The 19,518-nt window shown below is 41.8% G+C and overlaps 1 protein-coding gene across 11 annotated transcripts in view; it reads left to right on the forward strand.

The window, feature by feature from the left end:
• Window positions 1–19,252, forward strand: part of MCF2 (MCF.2 cell line derived transforming sequence) — a 96,115-nt gene extending 76,863 nt beyond the window's left edge. For 3 of the 11 annotated variants that reach the window (XM_043522658.1, XM_043522666.1, XM_043522663.1), the window contains 9 exons: window positions 1,797–1,889; window positions 3,155–3,233; window positions 3,504–3,545; window positions 3,857–3,920; window positions 4,754–4,860; window positions 4,990–5,102; window positions 7,270–7,382; window positions 9,708–9,808; window positions 17,358–19,252. In XM_043522658.1, coding sequence (XP_043378593.1) covers window positions 1,797–1,889; window positions 3,155–3,233; window positions 3,504–3,545; window positions 3,857–3,920; window positions 4,754–4,860; window positions 4,990–5,102; window positions 7,270–7,382; window positions 9,708–9,808; window positions 17,358–17,458 — 813 coding nt within the window. In that variant the 3' untranslated portion in view covers window positions 17,459–19,252. The remainder of the gene's footprint in view (window positions 1–1,796; window positions 1,890–3,154; window positions 3,234–3,503; window positions 3,546–3,856; window positions 3,921–4,753; window positions 4,861–4,989; window positions 5,103–7,269; window positions 7,383–9,707; window positions 9,809–17,357) is intronic. The other 8 variants (XM_043522659.1, XM_043522665.1, XM_037909078.2 and 5 more) reach the window with 6 other exon arrangements.
• Window positions 19,253–19,518: the final 266 nt, after the last annotated feature.

Consider the following 19,518-nt stretch of genomic DNA (forward strand, 5'->3'; position numbering starts at 1 on the left):
AAATTCTCAGCTCTTGTATTTTTTAGTTTAAAAAAAAAACCATGGAGCTAGATCTGGCTTTTTGCAGCATTATGGCACTGTACAATGTGGGCCAAAACTTTCCAGAATGGCTTTCTGTTGATCTCTGTGAGAGTACTAACTCCTGTGCAGCAGGTTTGAGTGTGCACGTTTCTTGAGCACGGGTATTTTTATATACACACAATTGTAGGAGAGCAAATGGAGGCTGGGTTGAGGCACCTTTGAAAACTTGACCCTGTTCTTCAGTGCAGGCATGCAGAATTTTGTAAAACAGCAATTTGCAGGTCCAGTTTGGCACCGAACCAGTGGAATATGACCCAGAAAAGAGACATTAGATAAGACTTGTTCACTGATACAAACAGCCTCCCCAAACGGCCTGGCCCCTGCCCCCTATCAGCCCTCTCCCACTTCCCGTCCCCTGACTGCCCCCCTTAGTACCCTTGACCCATCCAACCCCCCCCTGCTCCTTGTCCCCTGACCGCCCCCTAACTGCCCTCCCGGCACCCCACACTCTATCCAACCCCCCCTTCTCCCGTCCCCGGACTGCCCCGACCCCTGTCCACACCTCTGCCCCCTGACAGGCCACCCAGGACTCCCATGCCTATCCAACTTCCCCTGTTCCCCGTCCCCTGACCGCCCCCCGGCCCAGAACCTCCGCCCCATCCAACCGCCCCCTGCTCCATGTCCCCTGACTGCCCCGCGGGACCCCCTGCCCCTTATCCGACCCTGCTCCCTGCCCCCTTACCATGCCGCTCAGAACACCAGGACTGGCGGCCGCACCGCCCAACCAGACCCAGCCATGCTGCCACCACACAGTCTAGAGCACCGGGGCAGGCCGGCGGCTCTCGCAGCCCCACCGCCCAGAGCACTCCCCGGCGGGGAGCTCAAGAGCCGGGCAGGATGGTCCCGCAGGCCGTAGTTTGCCCACCTCTGATCTAATTATTAGCTATCAATTCCTAGCACCTTGTGCTGTAAAAGCGATCAAGAAGCATATTAATGCACATGCTTTAGAGGAATAAGCCTGGTATTAAAATATGGCTTAGTATCCATTGCTGGTGAGGCAGTAATCTGGTGGTATGTTTAAGAGATAGGGTAAAGGCTTCCTTGGCGGCTAGACCTCTCTAGGGTTTTAATCCTAGTTGAGTCAGTGGCTCTGTTTGTCCTTGTACAAGTCACATGATCTCTTTGTGCCTTGGTCCCCTCCAGCCAAATTGTCAAAAATGGTTTGGGTTTTGGGTGCCCAGCTTTCGGCCTGATTTTCAGAGTTGCTGAGCTCTCCCAGCTGCCCAAGGTAGCTCAAGTTGTACATCCCTCTTCCTCTCAGAAATGTTGGCCTTTAGCGGTAGACCTGGGTGAAAAGCAGAACTGCCCTGACACTTGGATGCTGTGTCTGAAGTGAGGAGAGTGTTGGGGTTGTTTCTTAAACCTTCCCCTCAGCGGGAAGTTAATGCACAAACTGTGGAGAAGGCCTGAGTCTCAGGCCTGTGATCCCTCTTCTAAATCACTCCCACTGATCCATGAATGTTATGGAAAGTCCCCAGAGGGGCACAGCTAGCTCCAAGAAACCTTCTGTAGATGTTACAAATGGTTAAACAAAACGCCCAGTGTGAACAACTGTAGATAACCACTTTCAGTCACCACTGAAAATAAGCATTTTTGGTGAGCTTTGTTAATTTGCGGGTGTGGGGGGGAACTAGGGGCTTGTTTAAGATGAACACAATGTGAAGACATTTGGTTTTCAGATGAGAGTAAAAGTACATGTGATTCTTTTTAAACAGATGAATGCTGTTGGAATCACTGAAAACGTGAAGGGGGATCATCGAAAATTTGAGATCTGGTACAGCGGACGAGAGGAGGTGTATGTTGTGCAGGTGTGTGATTTTTAAAATGCCATGTTTGTTTTTATATCCTCATAGTGCTGTTTAAACTGGTGGACATTCAGCTGAGAATTGCCTGTCTCCTTGTGAACCGGGAACTCTGGCTGGCAAATGTGTGTGGACCATTTCTGTTCAAATCCCTCGCTGCTCTATTAGCCTGAGAATGATCCAGTAGATTAATAGAATAGGTTCTTACGTTGCCTTGTTTAGTGGCATCTGCAGTGGGCCATGCTTAAGATTAAGAACATAAACTGCATAGTATAATGTTAAGAAAATCCCCCTGTGCTAAAGGAATATTGGGGAAACTGTACCTTAAATCAATAAACATGGATACTAGCGTTGGTCTGAAACAGGCCTGGCAGCTCTGAGAGCCCTGGTTCCTGAGCTCCTTAGTATCTTCCCAGGCAGGCTGCCTTGGATCCAAGGCTCCCAGGGAGTGTGTTCCATTTGGGAACCATTCCTGCTTCGGAACCTTTCACTGTGTCCAAAACGTAGTATTGCAGATTTTTGCGGGGGCGGTGGGGATTTTCGTCCTGATTCAAATTTTTTTGCAGAACTAGAAGTCAGTTTCCCACCCACCTTTAATCGATACCCCTTCCAAAACACACGGTCGCACTGAAATGTCATTGCAAGACGTGACACAGCTTTCTTCCAAACTTTTTTTATTTGTATTTGAAGAGAATTTTATTAACTCTCTGGGTGAAATCCTGACTCCATTGAAGTCAATGGCAAAACTCCCAGTGATTTCATAGGATTTCAACCTATATTTGTGGCTGTATATCTATGGGTGTGTAGGTCGAGTAGTGGAGACAATATATGCAGATTGTTGTGTTTGATCACAACAAGCTTGTATTTTGAAATGTGTATGGTGTTGCCTTAGAATTCTGAAGCAGCTCTGTTGTTCAGTTGAAATGTGGTAGCTGTTTATTCATAAGCAGGTTTTGCCTTTGGGTGTTTTGGAAAAAGAGTTAATGAGACATGCCCATGTACTTTTGACCGCATCCCTTGTATTGTGATGAGCTCTATATGATTTCCATTTACAGTACAACCTTTGCTATCTGAATGTAATGGAGAACTTTAAATAATTTTGGGGACTCAGGAACATTTTAAATATAATTAATAGTCATCAGAGGCTATAATCGTGCTTTGGATAATAGGGGTTTTTGGATAATTACAGTTTAGATAACTGAGGCTCAACTCAATTTTATAACGGAGGATTCATAAAAGCCCCCAAATTTCAAATATTTCTCCTCTTTCAGGCCCCAACAGTAGATGTGAAGATGGCGTGGTTAAGTGAAATGAGAAAAATTTTGTTCAAGCAGCAGGAGCTTATAAAAGGTACATTTCCTGATGGTGTTCACTACAGCAGAACCTTTCTGATGCTCACGTTGCTAATCTGCCAGCCCAGTCCTTCTCACCAGAGAAATAGCATGTCTCCTACTACTGATACTTCATTACTTTTAAGAAAAATGTTATAGTGCATATACTAGGATAACAGGCAGTATTATTATAAGTAAAGGCAAATTACCCTTGTGGAAAATAAATCAAAATGATCCTTTTTTGATGGGAGCATCTTGATATATTAAAATTTCTTATTTGTTCTCTTAGGCCCTTATTCAGCAAGGTACTTCAGCACCTGCCTCATTTTAGGTACATGAGTAATCCCTGGACTTTAGTGGACTACTTGCATGTGTACAGTTGGGATGCCTACTAACAGACCAGGCTGAATCAAAGACTAACTCTCTCCAGTTTGCAAAAGTTGGTAATCCAACTAATCTGCAGTTAGTAGCGCAAATTAATGAGGCTCTACTTTGCCTTTAAAAAAAAAAAAAAAAGAGCACTGATGTGTGCAAAGAAGTCTAATGTTTGAAGTAACACTTTGTCTGTTTTGAGTGGGTGATGACTCTGAGTGATTTAACAAACCACGTTAAACTAACAGAGTATTTGCAACCTACTCACAGTTGAGAAGAAACCATACGGTTTGTTTACAGACCAGATCCAACTTTCCCCTCAGCTGAGTGATGGGTAAGTCAGATGAGCTCTACAGATTTGGAAGAAAAAAATAAAATCATTCGCTATGTTCACTATTTAAAATACATATGCAAATCCAGAGCCTTTTGGGCACTCTCTGGGTGAGCTCTTTGCGCCCACTCTGGCCCCCTCATGCCATGCAAAAGGGCTGGAAAAGTGGAGAGGGGCCCTAAAAGCCCCATATCCAGCCAGAGAGGATTCCACTGGGGCAGCACTGTGGAAAACCGCCGTAAGGCTGTCTCTTGAGGACCTCCTTGCAAGCCCTGGCATAGGAACGCAGCTGGTGGTAGGAGGGGTGTGTTGGGGATGAAGCTCCTACATGCAGTGCTGCGGTGGTTCCGGGCAGTGCTGAAGAAGCTGCCATAGCTTAGAAAGGCCCCCAGAGTGGCTTAAAGCCAACCCACCTCCCCATCCCCTGAGCTGTGAATTCTGTGCTGTGCTTCTTAGAGGCGCAGCATAGCATCTCACCCTCTGCTGAAAACATCCACAGGAAGTCCATATTGATTGGTGCACAGAACTCCCATAGAAAATAGCAACTCTGAGTTTTGCATGCAGAAGGACATTTCCGATAATCTCAGCAGGTAGGGTATACTCAGAAGAAATCTACCGCTAAGGTGGTGCTTGCGCTTTGAGAGGCAATTGCTTTAGCTGTGTTTGTTCTCTGCCCCTTCCCATTCCCCCCCACATTGGGACTATATGCCACTAGAGTCACTGATGTATTCAAAAGCACCTTGTAGTACCTGCTTAGATCCTTGGCTTGCCAAACTGAAGAGACTTCACCAGTATTCGAAATTGAAAACGACACATTTCTTTTAAATACGTTTCAGAAAGCAGCATAGAGCCTCCATAAGCTCCGAAGAAAATGATTCTGAACGCACCAGTCCTGTAATGTTGGATCGTATCAGCTCATCGCCACAGAACAAGCCAAAGCAAAGTATGTACAAGTTTGCAAGATCTTTCCGCATGCATAATATTACACTGCAATGTGTTCTATTCCAAACCAACAGCCGAAAAATATATCCGTTATTTGAACTAAGGCCCTAAGTAACATATTTTCTTGCAGACTGGTCGAGAATGTCACAATCTGTGGAAATCTGTGAAGGGCTTGAGGACTGGTCCAGCAACAATTACCTTTCTAATTGCTCAGACACAGAAGAAGAAGATGGGAGCCAGTTGGTTAGTGATGCATAAAAAAATGCTTTATTTCAAGGGCACTAAATAGTGTGTCTGGTGATATCCACTATAAGACTTCTCTTTTTGTTAAAATCTGTATTTGCTTATGCCTTCTGTGTACTGGTGTATGCCGTTGTTGTTGGGTGGTCCCAGGATATTAGGGAGACAAGCTGGGTGAGGTCATATCTTTTATCTGTTGGTGACCTGGAGAAGAGCTCTGTGTAAACTCGAAAGCTTGTCTCTCTCTCACCAACAGAAGCTGGTCTAATAAAAGATATTACCTCGCTGACCTTGTCTCTTTGTATATTGGATAAATTTTGGTTACGCTAGCTCTTGAAAATGCCCCCCTAAATGTTACATGTGAATATGTACCCTAAGTGGGACGTGGCAAACAAGAAAAAGGATTTCTGGGGAAAATGGACATGGTTGTGCACAAAGTGATAAAGAATGAAAAGTCATAATTGGAGCTGACCTTAATGGGCATTGGGGAGAGACAGTAAATGCTTCCAAATGTACCATAGCAGCCATAGATTTGGACACAAGAACAAGGAAGGGGAAACTGTCTTTCAGCACACCCAGACGTGATTTGGGAGTCATTAATACACTCTTTCCTAGGAAGGAAGAACATTTGATTACCTACAAGAGTGAAAGGCTGAGGGTGCAGATAGGTTACTTCCTGGTAAGCCAAACTGAGCTGAAGAACATCAAAAACCTGTCAGGTTATCTCAAGGGAAAACATTGCAGCTCAGCGTGGACTTGCTGGTTCTTGACTCTGGAAACATATACATGAGAAGAAAATAGTCCAAAGCAGTACAGAAAACCAGTGCTGGAAGCTTAACAAAGTTAGCAAGGAGTTTAAAATGAAAGTGTTGGGAAAGATCTCTTTAGAAGGGTTAAGAGAAAATATGAATCAATGGCAGAATCATATTGCAAGCAAAACTCAAGAATGGTGAAACAAAAGCGAGAGTCTTTTTCTCCAGTAAGATCTGGTGGTGGAATGAGAAAGTTTGAGAGGGCATCAAGGAGAAAAAAGTGTTTAAACAACGTGTTTAAACAACAAAGTGTCAAGCAACGCTCCAACAGCAGGATTTTCAAGAGTATAAAATGAAGAAAGAGGTGGCAGCCAGTGGGGCTAGGGCTGTGGAGGGCTTATATGTTCATCTTGAAACAAAGCAGGGTGAGAGGGAAATATACAGACTGGCAATAAGAGAAGGAAAGATATTGGTAAGATCAAGTCACTAAAGATGAAAGTGGAAACAGTACCAGAAGGAAAAAAAACATCATGTTAATCAATGAGACCACATTAAGGAATGGCGGAGAAATTACTTCGAAAGGCTTCTTAATTAAGAGAATCCAAGAGAACCATGCCTTATGATAAGACCACACCAGGATCTGATGGCACCAGTCCTAGAAGTAGTCTTTGAGGAAGCATTGGACCACATGAAAAATAAGAGAGCTCTTGGCCCTGATGGCATACCAGCAGAAGCATGGAAGCGTCTAAGGTGTAAACACGTCCCTACTTGTCTCCTCTACTGTTCCCCAGTTTAAAACAATTTTGAGTGAGTTTTTTTTCCCAAGCAGCATTGGGGTGGGAGGATTCAATCTGACCTCAGCGAATTTTTTCCTGTTAATATTTTTTTGTTATTGTGTGAGTGCTAGCCAAGGGGAACAGAGCACAGCCTGAGATCAGGATCTCGAACTGCATCAGGATCTAAAGCACATTCGAGCGCTCTCTACAACTTGCAGCACCAGTGCCATAAATGTTCACTTGATGTACAGAAAAAAAACCCCGAAGACATGGAAGTCACAACAGTAACAGAAGGAAAAAAAGCCTCATTTTAATTCTTGCTACTAATTGTATTCAGGAAGAAGAAAAAAAATAGTTCTCAGCACCACTTAATTTGACTTTAATAGCATGTTACCAGTTGCTGCATGCATTACAGTAATTGTTTTTTGTAGATAAAAATAATTTGTTTTATAGAAGTGTTAAGAAAGCAGGTTGCATATGAATACTTATCGCCAGCATTGTTGCATGATTGCTTATTATTATACATAAACCAAGAAGGGTACCACTTTCCCCACAGCAGCCAGGAATAAAGACTGTTAAAAATTAATTACACCGTGTTGTGGAACAGAGTTCTTGTGAAGTAATTTTTTTTTTTAATGTTAGTCTCCAGGAAAATATAAAGCCCTAGCAGATTGCAAGAATAGAGGATCGGAGGACCTGCTGGTTAAAAACGGGGATGTAATTCAACTTTTGCATGAGGATGGGGAAGGGCAATGGTAAGTATTTTAGAATTCTTTTACCTTGCCTCCAGGAACCTACAAGGTAACTATGCTCAATCTAGTTTAACTCGGAATATATCTGGTGTACCTTTTTAATGTGTGTACTCTACTGGAAACTACAGAATTAGCATAGGTCTAAACTGCAATCATGGGGAGCTATTGCAGCTTGAGTAAACCCCTAGATTAGCCAAGTGGCTGAGTAATTACCCAGAGTTCTGTGGGGGAGGGGGACTTGTACAGTGTGCTTTGAAGTCCATGCCGTCGCGGCCTCGCTGCTCTGATATCTGAGCTAGCTACATTAGAGCTAGCTCAGCTCTGTCTACCTGAGCTGCAGTCACGCCCATTGACTGAGTATAGCCAGACCCTTAGACTCCTTACAGATGGTGTATTCCATTCTTATTGACCTGGAAATTGTGATTGGGTGTCCCTTCCCTTCCCAGCTTGCGTGAATAACGTAAAATCAAACACGTTGCGAGAAAGACCTTTTTAAACACCTGACGTTTCTATTTGAAGCCGTGGTGTGAATGACTGCTCTTTGCCTTTGTCCTCTCCCTGTCCTCTGCAGCTCAGCTCTGGGTCTTCTTCCTCTGGGGCAATTAATAATAGCACTTAGCAATTACAAGGCTTTTTTCTTCTTCAGTGGCTTGCAAAGACAGTCGGAGGTGATGCCGATCACATCACTCCCTTGTGTACTGTTGGCTATGAAACTGATGTGCCTTAAGCATGTCAGCCCAATGAGCCATTGGCTCGGGGAAAGTTTGAGTTTGGCTTGCAAGGTAAGGATTAACAGCTGGCTCTCTGCTTTCAGCTGGGAATACTGCCTAGGAAATTACCATATCTGATGTCCTGCCTGTCAAACCATTATGCTCGTTAGCTCGGAGGGCATGGTGCCCTCTCATAATTTGGCCTATGGTCTGGCTGCTTTTCCTTTTCAGGTTGATTTGTTACCTGGCTCTTGTCAGTCAGCCCTCAGAGCCTTTCCTTGAGTCCTGGTATGAAAGCAAGCTGCATCATTTCATATATTTTCGTGGGAATGGAGATTGTGCTATTATGAGAAATCTGAATTGGAGGGGTGCAGTGACCAGAGTCTAAGCGTGCAGACACACACTGCCCATTAGAGGATTCCTGGCCCAAATCTGCATTCGTTGTATTGTAAGGGAAGTTAAATTGAACGTTAGGAACATCAATATACAAAGCATCGAATCGGGTGGGGTTTTTTTGAGCAATCACCAATTCCCATGGTGGTTTTAGCGACACTGTGTCACAGAGACTGGCTACTGTGAACGTACGCTACAGATCTCTAGTGGCTCACAGTGAGTTCTAACAGTGTGACAGCTAATGGAGATTCTCCTTTGTCTTCCGTGGCAGGGCCTTCTGTAGGGATGGAGGTTGGAAGCAAAAGGTCTTGGTCTGTTTTATGGATGGGGAACTAAGGCACAGAAAGATTAAGTCACTTGGCCAAGGTCACACAAGAAATCAGTGGCAGAGCCTGGAGTCGGTCCCTGATCTGTTGGGTCTCAGTCCAGTGCTTTAACCACAAGACCGAACCGTGAGCTCCTGTTGAGACCATGGGTCAGTTACAGCTGGATATGTAGTATTAGACATGAGGAGAAAAATGGTAAAAATGCCAAGTATGCTTTGGACTAAATGATGCTGCACTGCTCAGGAATGACTGTGACATGCAAGGCTAAATGATAGAGACATAGTCTGAACAAAGGACGGGAGCTTGGGAACAAAGGATGCAAGTTCTCGTCCTGACTCTGACGCTGCATCTCTCTGTGGCCTTAGACTCTGCATCTCTCTGTGGCCTAAGCTCTCTTACCGATCTCACAGGGGAATCATGAGGAGGAATGAATGGAAAAACTGTTACCTATTGTTAGCACAGAATAGGTTTAATTTATTGTGTAGTGAATTTCCAAACATGAATGAGACCATCTAAACGCAGATCAGCTGATCAAGATGTCATATTTTGACACATTATTAAATAAAGGATTTGACAGACATGGAAATATTAAGATCCAAATTTTCAAATACAGGTGCCTAATGCTTGTTGCCTCAATCCTATAAATGTTTGATTAGGCCCATTGAGTTCAATGGTGCGTAAATACTGATGGTGGGTGCTTTACTTTAGACACCCAAATCCTAATTCAGCAAAGTACTTTAAGGACGTGCTTAAGTCCCATTGACTTGCTTTGCTGAACCAAGGCCACTGATTTGAATGTATTGTCTGTGTTCTGTAACTTTTCAAAATTAATGATGAACATTGTGTGTAATGGGTCTAAAGCTGCCCATGTTTTCCACTAATACATTTATCATTCAAAGGTTGGTGAAAAACCTGAACAGAAGGAAAGAGGGCTGGATTCCTGTCAACAGTTTGCAGATAGTAATCGGCGACTGTAGGTTTCGGAATGCCAAAGTCGCAGGTATCATACAATAAACATATAGGAAATAGTTTCAGAACTGGAATCAGATTTTTATAAACCATGGCTTGCATTATATTTTGTGTCTCAAATTTGGCTATGTAAAACTCAAGAGAAAAAAGAAATGAATAATATGAAAGCAATTACTCCGAAAAGCTTGCAAAAGTAGTACGTGAAGCTGCTGCTCTGTTTTGTTGACATTTTAAGAATTTGTTGTGATTTTGAAGACTAAGGCACTGGCAAAATAACGCCAAATATTTAAAAATGTAGATGTTGCAAGAGCACTTGGTACTGTATGATGGGCGAAGGGATGGAGTACAGCCATTAAGGGATTTCTATGGCTGTTTTGTCTACACATTGCTGCAAGTTTGGTCCCCTGTGTGAGTATAATATCACCCAGGCAAAATCGTATCACTCTTTAAAAAGATATTTATGCCTGATACAAAATCCTTTGAAGGGAGTCTTTCCATTTACTTCATTGGACTTTGGACCAGCCCATATGCAGCTTTGATAGGCCTCACCGTTTTATTCACAGCTGACTGCTGGCTCACTGGTTAAAGTTTATTGACAATAGACTGGGTTTCTGTGAAAGACTCCAAGATTCTAAAATGTATTTTCCCCCATGATCATTCTTGGTATAAAGCCAGACCTAGAGGGGAGACAGATGATACAAGAAAACACTTTTACAACCACTTGGCGTTCCTCACATTTTAGCTTACCACCCAGGTTTAACGTCGTCTTAACATGTTGCAGTGTTGGCCATATGTTACTGAGGGTTATAAGCAGATTTGCTTTTTAAAAAAAAAAAAGGGGAACATTTTCACACAAATTTATCCAGGGTTTTTTTTAACTGTTTTTCATAGAAAATGTAAAAGCTTTCGAACAGCTGTAAAAATATTAGCAGAAAATTTCATTGAAAACGTTGACCCTTTTTATTGAAATTAAAAATGTTGATGAGTTTTGTCATAATTTCAACCTTTTCAATTGGATATAGTCAAGAAATGTTGACATTTTCCAATCTCCCACCGACCCCAACATCAGTGCTAAATATTATGGTACTTTTTCCCTTGTGTTAATTTGCTACATTACTTAGATTTCAGGTGTTCTGATGATCACATCTGGGTTAGCTAGGGCTGGTTTAACAATGACCTAGTTTGTATTAATCAGATTTCATCATAATGTATAACGAATGTTTACAAACCCTCAACCAGTGCATCCTGATTTTATCAGAACTCTTGGTTAGCGTAACTCAGTTTCTCTGGGACTGTATTGTGCATCAAAAAGATTCTCTGGGCTCCACGAGCCACAGATGCTGCCTGGAGCAGGATGGCTGTGGTGCAGGGCTTTGCACAATGGCTATTTTTATAGGGGTTGTGCTAATAGTCTCTAAAAATCATAGAGAACTGCTGTTCTCAGCTCAGACTGAAAGTCACTTAAAGACTGAGGCCTGATCTACACTACAGAGTTGATGTAAGGCAGCTTACGTCACCCTAACTCTGTAAGCGTCTGCACTACAATGCAGCTCTCACCGATGTAAGTTGCCCACTACGCTGACTTAATAATTACACCTCCATGAGAGGCGTAGCACTTAGGTTGACGTAGTTAGGGTGACAGTGTCAGCATAGACGCTTGTTACTTACATCGCCTGTTGGCTATCTGGCCCAGGCTGGCTGGGCTTCAGGTCTGAGCCCCACATGGGGCAGACTGCCCCACTTAAGTCAGTGCAAGTGCTCCTGGTGAGGATCCACACCACCAGCAGACGGAAGGTGGTGTGGACATGAAAAACCTCAGTAATTACTGCAGTAGCTGTATGTCAGCCTAACATAGGTCAACTTAATTTTGTTGTGCAGACAAAGGGGTCTGAGTAAAAATTAAGAGAAACAACACAGAAAGATAGTGTTGAAATCTGAGTTTCTTGTGGCCACCAAGAAGCTTTGCTAATGAGTTCTCAGGGGTTGTCTGATGACAATTCGGACAATTTATTTGTTCTCCCTAAAAGTTAATTTTTTCTCTTCTATATACTTCTGTATTTCCTGTCAATTTAGAGATTCTAGATCTGATTCTGATCTTACTTGCACTTCAGCCAATTTTTTAGGATATTTTCCTGCATGTTTAAGCTCAAGTATCTGGCTTCCTGTTGTTAAGCAAATGAACTCGTGTGTGCCCAAAGTATTAGCACAATGAAAAGTTCTGTGACAGGGAAGATTACTAAAGGAATAGGAGTTGGCACACAGAAGGCAGATGTTTGATGTGGGACAAGAAATCACTGGATACTTTAGGTTTGTTTTCAGCAAAACCCATGAATTTCCCCAAATCATAATTTATTCTAGAAGTTCAACGATTTTTGTTAGCTTGCAAAATTCCTCAATGCACTTTGCAAATTAGATGACGGTTGCACTGGGCACGCACCATGCAAAACTGTACCTGCCAACTGTCCTGGGGCAGCTAAACTATTTGGCTTATGGGACAGCTGCAGTCTCCTAAGCTGGCCAAAGGTTTCTAAGAGTTGTAGAGAAAAAAATATGTGGTGGTGTTGGAGAAATAGTCTGTCCTCAGGCCATTTTAAGAGTGCCTCATAAAGCATAGCAAAAAGTGGGCAGAGCTAAGGTCATATATGCCATTTATGCATTTTCTGTTCATTTCAGGGGAAGTTTCAGGGCTCAATAGCTCTGAAAATCAGACCACAGAGCTGCCTAAATATGGAGTTAGGTGCCTAATTTAGGCAGTAAAGTTTGAAAAAATTTGGCCATAATATAAAAATCTTCATTGGAGTGAACTGGTTTCTAGACGGTGATTTTCAGTGATGTCGTATCTTTATACTTGCTAAGCAGTTGTTCTCTGAAATGTGATATGACAAAGGTATCTTCATTCTCAACAGCTCTGTTCCTTGCGTGCATTTGGCCATATCTGCTGCCCTGAGAAAGAAATATCAATATTTCTCTACTTTCTTAATTCTTGCTAGTGCTGAGGAGCCAATGCTATTGTAGGAAAGCGAGCTGGATTATATCCTGTTTGTTGCATTTTCCAGGCAGTATACAATAGCTTCAGTTTTGCAAGGCCAGTTACTGCTCTGGGTTAAACGTCTGCAATGACAGCAGGTTATGAAGACGATGAGGTTACCTTGGAGTAACTGAGAGCAGAATTTGGCCGCAGAATCTGGTATAATGATAGGAAACAGCACAGCTTGCCTCTCAGAACCCAAATTGAACTTCCAGAGCTCTCTGTAGAAACATCTTTTCCTTTATAAGCAGAGTAAATTTGAGCTGGAGTCATTGAGGTACAATAAACGTAAAACCTTGTGGTGTCATCTTTCAGAGCTTTGTGAAATGCAGCATTTTGCTTGGGTTCAAATTGCAATTGACTCAGAATCTGTAAGCAAAATACAGATGAAAGCACAGAGGGGACGTCGACACTAAAAACGCGACAGTGGCGTCACTGCAGCTGCCCTGCTGTAGCACTGCAGTATAGACACTTGCTATAGCGACAGGAGAGGTTCTTCCATTGCTGTAATACAGTGGCTTTCAACCAGGGATCTGCAGACCCCCGGGGTCCGCAGACTATGCCTAAGATTTCCAAAGGGGTCCACGCCTCCATTTGAAATTTTTAGGGGTCTGCAAGAGCGTGGTAGCTAGGGTGACGGAAAAATTCTTGCTTTGGTCTAGTGGTGTCTACATCAGGGCTGAGGTCGGTTTAATTACATCACACGGGGCTTGAAATGTTTCACAGGCATGAGCAGAGGAGTTAAGCTGACTTAACTGTGTAGTATAACGTAGCCCAGAGTTTCATGCTCAAACCGTGGGAGAGTCTGAGAAGTTACAATTTCAGTGCAAAATCATGCTCAGGAACATTTAAAACTGAATGAGAAAAGAAAGGTTTTATGCCTTAAAATTCCATCTTGGAATTATCGGTAGGGATCTTCTTAGTGCTATCCCAAAGCTCCTCCCAGACTTCAACATCAAGATTCACCCTGGCAGCCTCGCTCCAGATTCAGTAAGAGATTAAAAGACAAGCAAACTAAAACGCCATCTAAAAGGAAAAAATTGGGCCAGAACCTTTCCAAGTTCTGTCTGGGCCTGGTTATTTATTTAGAGGACCAATGCAAAGTGAGGCTCTTTTATAAAGGGCCTCAGGCTGGTTGTTTTAAACATGGATCCCACTGCAAAATAAGCAAAACAAGAGAACTTACATTTGTATCACTCGCTTAGGGAGTGGGGAGATGTTTCTCCTAAGAGACAGCCCTCTATATATGGGTTCTTTGTTGTGTAGGTCCCACTTGTTTCCCTTGAGCTCCTGCCTTGTCCTAGTTTTCCAACTCCTGGGCAGATGGTGCTGTCCTCCATTAAGGAATCTGGATCTTGACAGTATCATGACCACAAGGATCCCAACAAATGCACAGTGCCCACTGGAAGAAAGGGGATTTTTTTTTCTTCAAAACACTTTATAGGCTAATGAAGTTATGGGACATTTCTTCCCAAGTACAGACCAACCAATACTGTATTTGGCGAATAACCCACTATGCTGTGGACCGGTACTGGTTATGGCATCCACTTTAAATATGCCAGACCCAGCAAATAGAGAGAGACTATACTCAAAAGGGAGCTTCCAATAGCCAGACTAATCCAGTGGTCACCAGGTTCTTTTCATTCCTTTACATAACAATAGTAAATGCCAGACCTGTAACCTGTCTGTAGTGCAAGGTAAAGCAGATATTTCAAGCCCAGTCTTTCTATATCCCAGACAAAGATGGAGAAAGCTTTATTAAGTACTTTACAAGCCTTACCTAGATATAAAATAGAAGATTTGGGAAAATCAGTTACTAGCCTGGGGGGCTGTTCGGAAGACTAATCCTTCCCTCTCGTGAACTAGAGTTTGGTACAGCTCTGTAACTCTCCATAATTTCTGAAGCAAGCCCTTGCCTGCTTTTGGGAAGTCACTTTAATTCCTGAGGGATACGTTCTACCATTGTGGAAATCCATGGGGGGATTTGCCAGTTGTCTGTGGATTTCTGGATGCGTTAAAGGGCAGCAAAGCACTCTGTACTGCAGGTGTTAATGTGCAGCTGTCATGGTGAAAGGGGTTTCTAGATAGACATGTCCATAAAATACCAGCATTCAAGCACGAGCTTCCCCTTAGACTTAAGCATGTGCTTTTGCATTAAGGTGCCTTGTTCTAGCTATCAGATATTACGTGGTCACATAAAAACTTTCCTCACTAAGGATCTGAAGACTATTTCTATGTGTGCTAGAAGGTCAGTTGATAATCCAAACTACTATTCCACAATGGACCATCAGATAACATATTCTCTGAAAATCTCACTTGTAGCTAATATGCCAAAGATCATGTAAGTTCTGTGAATCTTGCATCCATCTCCTGGCATGTCATCTCCCGGCTTTCCAAATAAGAAAAAGGGGGAAATAAAGAACATTCTCTATTTTTATTATATGTAATAATAGTTTTTTTAAATATTAATATTATTTTAAAGTTAGGTCCCTTTAAATAGCAGGAAACAAGATAGAGTTAGATCTGATTCTAACTGCCGGTGTATGTAACAGAAGTCTTTCATATCAAAATCACATGCTCTTCTGTTGCTTAGGGACACCTACATTGTCAGATGCAATGCAAGACCCAGAGGTAGGATTTTGAGAAGTGCCAAGTGAGTGAAAGTCAATGGGAGCTGGGTTCCTAACTCCTCTAGGTGCTTCTGAAAAATCCCATCCCTGATCCCGAAATAGTTCCAAAAAGGTGGAGACCCTGCTGCCTGTATGGAGCACTACTGAAGTGAACAGGGGCTGTGTGTTGCTGTAGGGGTCCTATCTGTGAGGACCTCCTTGCTAGTTTGAGGCCTGTGTGTGAAAATAAATATATCCAGTTGTCTCCCAGGAGGCTGCAGGTCTGATTTCCTTTTAACATACACTGTTCTCACACCAGTGTAGCTCTACTGGGGTCTCTCTTGATTGACACTGATGTTGGTGAGATCAGAACCAGGCCCTCCATGAGTAAGGAAGCACGGCTGCACCCATGATGTGTTTGTATATATTCAAAGGAGAAAATAGACAAAGGATGAGAGATTGTCAATAGTCTTCTGTGTAGGCCTAACTCAGCTTCCATTGAAGTCGGTGGTAACACTTCCATTGAATGCAGTGGAAGCAGAATTAGGTCAACCCTGCGTGCTTTCGAAGCGTGTTTCCTCCCCTTCCAATACATAGGAAACATTTTTGATAGCTCAAAAATAATGTAAAATGGACTATTTAAAAACAGATTTGTATGCTCAATAAGATTGCACTTATAGATTTTTGATTATCAATGCATAATCATTGACTAAAAAGGGAAATAACAAATTACATGGGGATGTGATATAACAGATGAAGAGAGAAATTTCTTGGGTGCCCAAGCATTGAGTATTTTATGGTGGAAATCACACACTCCGTAATGTGGTGAACATATTTAGTTGTTAACAAAAGCAAAGGGCAGAGAGTAGGTCTTCATCCTTGGAGCCATTAATCAAACTCTTGTACCTTAGGAGCTTGACATTTCATTGGTGGTCTCAAACCGTGGATTTGGAACAAAAGTGTCCTGTACCAGTGTAACTATTCTGTTATAACTGGTAAAAATTTCCCATGTGGACAAAGCCTTAGACATCTAGTTTCATTACCTCCTGTTTGGGCCCAGAGATCAGGCAATGAGATGTTTTAAGTTCTAGCAGGTATACCAGCGATTCGTTAATGGTGAAATTTTTTGTGGGCATAAAACTGTGCCAGCAAAATGAGAACCTGGGCAGAGTCCTATCTAAAAACTAGACCCTAAAAAAACTAAAGAGCAACAAGTCAAGAGACTTCTTTCCACTGTTAGATCTCACGCTGCAATGAGCTCTGCATGGGTGCACCCCCATTTATTTTAATGAGGATCCACAACGTCTGTCCCTAAGAGCTCTTTGCAGGATCCAGGGCTGTAGTTTCTTTTACATTTGCTTAAATAGCATATTATTAACACCAAGTGTGTTCATGATTTTGATTAGTGATATTGCCCTAAGTACCTAATTAACCCCTTCAGTTCCCCCGGGTGCATGATGCATCCAACGAAGTGTGCTCTCATATGACAGTGAAGCTCTGGACATTAATTTGCCCTCTTGTTCTGCTGAAATCCGTAACACATAATGGACCATCGTGGCCTATCAGTATGTATTCTTGGCTTGGTCCAGTGCTTATTGGAGTCAGTGGGAGTCTTTTTGTTGACTTCAATGGACTTGGGTTAGACCCATGTGTGGCAGTCTGGGGGAATATCAATGACAGCAGATCACTTGCTTTGAGACAGTACTGTACTTTTGTTTAACGTTGAGCTCTCGCAAGCTTACATGGGCATCTTTGCTAACATTAACAAGTACACTGTAAATAATTCAATTTAAAATCTCACTTGCAGTTTTGCAAATATAATGAAGCAGTTTGCACTCGTACGCACTTTAATGACTTCAGTCACAGGCTTTGTCATTTATGCAAGCAGAATTGTTTATGCAGGGTCCATTAAACCCCATGTTGATTTTTTGCCTTTGAAACAGAAAGCAGACTTCACTTTTTTACAAGTGGATATTCTCATCCGCTTCATGCAGTAGATCTTTTGTTACTACGTAAAGAACATTCGAGCGTCACAGCAAAATAAATGCAGAGATGATACTATCCAACTGGTTGTGGTAGTTAACGGGCAGATTACTGAATTAAGTCAAATTCTGGGGTCTTTGCTTGGACAAGACTCCCACTCAAGCTAGTGGGAGTTTGCTTTTAGTGAAGACCACAGTTTTGAGGCATTGTTACATTATTACAAGAACCAGTGTATTCTTCGAATAAGATGCTCTAATGTTCTCATTCTTCATTACTTTATAGATGCTGCCCTGTGTAACACAAGCAAGTTTAGTTCCCCCTGAGTTACAGGTGAACTAGTAGCCCCCTATTTTTGATGCTCCTTTGGAGACTTTGCACTAGGTGTTACAAAGAAACCACACAATAGCTGGAGTTACCCTGTACTGTTCATCACAGTCACAGAATTTCACAGCTTCATCTGCACGGACCGGGACTGCAGTTTGTCACAGTCATAAACAGTTTGTCACAGTCATAAAGGAAGACATTATTGGCTATTTCATTCTTTTTCCCCTATGGAAAGCACTGTATTTTATTTTTGCCTGCTGTTTTTCCATGACATCCATTAAGTTCATCAGAGAAGTAAATCGACAGTGTCCTGACACTTCATTTAGATGCCTGAAATTGAGTCGACAGGTTGAAAGCTTTACCTATTTATTTGTTGCGCTTGATTGCAAATGAAAGCGTTCAGTTTTAGTAAACCAAAAAAATAAAAAAGCCACATTTTCTAGTTAAATTCATTTTATGGAATGGGTTTAGATATATTGCAGCTATGTGAATGTAATGGACAATAAGATCATCTTCTGGCTGGGTCATATGATGATGATGCAATAATGCTAAAGAACTTCCTTTTGCACTGAATAGCTGATTCAAAGCCCATTGTAGTCAATAGAATGACTCCTGTTGATTTCAATGGCCTGGGGATCAGGCCCACTGACTGACAACTCAGGGTTGTCAAGAATCACTTCAAGTTCCAAAGTGTTCCAGGGGTAACACCTGTATCTAGCAAGTGTTGAAGTTTACATGTAATGTATTGTCCTTTTGGAACGTGTGCCATAACTATAAGTTAAATGTCCACATTTGCACTACAGATGTTCTTCTTATAAGACTGTACTTGTCAGCATCTTTACTGATAACTTACCTTGTGAATTTTGGGGAAAAAAATATTAAAATGTTTCATAATTTATTTTGTTTGTCTAGTTTTTCTTTTTGTAATACATATGTACAGGTGGTTTGACTTTTAAACAGGGCTGTATAAAGATAATTCTAATTGCATTGAAAACAGGGTTAGTGATATGCATGCAATATTGAATTTACACACTGTCTCATTGGATTGAAATGTTTTATACTCTGGATTAATGAGGGATCCTTTTGATGTGAATTTGATTTGTGAGCCATGAATTCTGAGTTATGGTGTAAAGTTATATAAAACCTCATTTTTATTTTCCAGTGACCATTTTTGTACAAAGGAATTGCTGAGCTACTGTATGACTGTCATTGGAATTGCATGGTACATTTCGTAGCATGGTAGTACACCGAACTAATGCTGTTTGGCACTTTTCTAACATAATATTACTCTTCCATCCTCAAAAATATGAAACTTGTACAGTAGATCAGCTGCATCTGAATTAAGGATCGCTGCAAATATTAGAGATCCCAATCTTGTCCAATTACTGGCATTCTTAATGAACAGATTTTAAATCATCCAAATACATTTTTATCTATTTTAAATAGGATCACAATGCACTTGTTAAGAGTAAAAATAAGATTCTGTTCAATTACTATTGGGGCTACTTATAGTAGTAACAATTCTTATGGTTAAAAAGTACACATTTTGGAGGTACAAGTATAAATAGCAATGTCGAAATCATAGCATACATTGCATATTAAAAGGGTTTTAATTTTCTCTGTCTTCTATAGTCTTGAATCTAAGCTTTGACTAATTGATGAGACTGATTAGTTCTGCAAATCTGACTGTACAGTCTTAGATTTTTCACATTTGGACCTTTGCACAATAAATGTTATGTTACCTTAAGTATATGGATTAATGAGGGTGTTCATGTATATGGTACTATACAGCAGAGG

The sequence above is a fragment of the Chelonia mydas genome, chromosome 9 (assembly GCF_015237465.2).
Source record: "Chelonia mydas isolate rCheMyd1 chromosome 9, rCheMyd1.pri.v2, whole genome shotgun sequence".
NCBI lineage: Eukaryota > Metazoa > Chordata > Testudines > Cheloniidae > Chelonia > Chelonia mydas.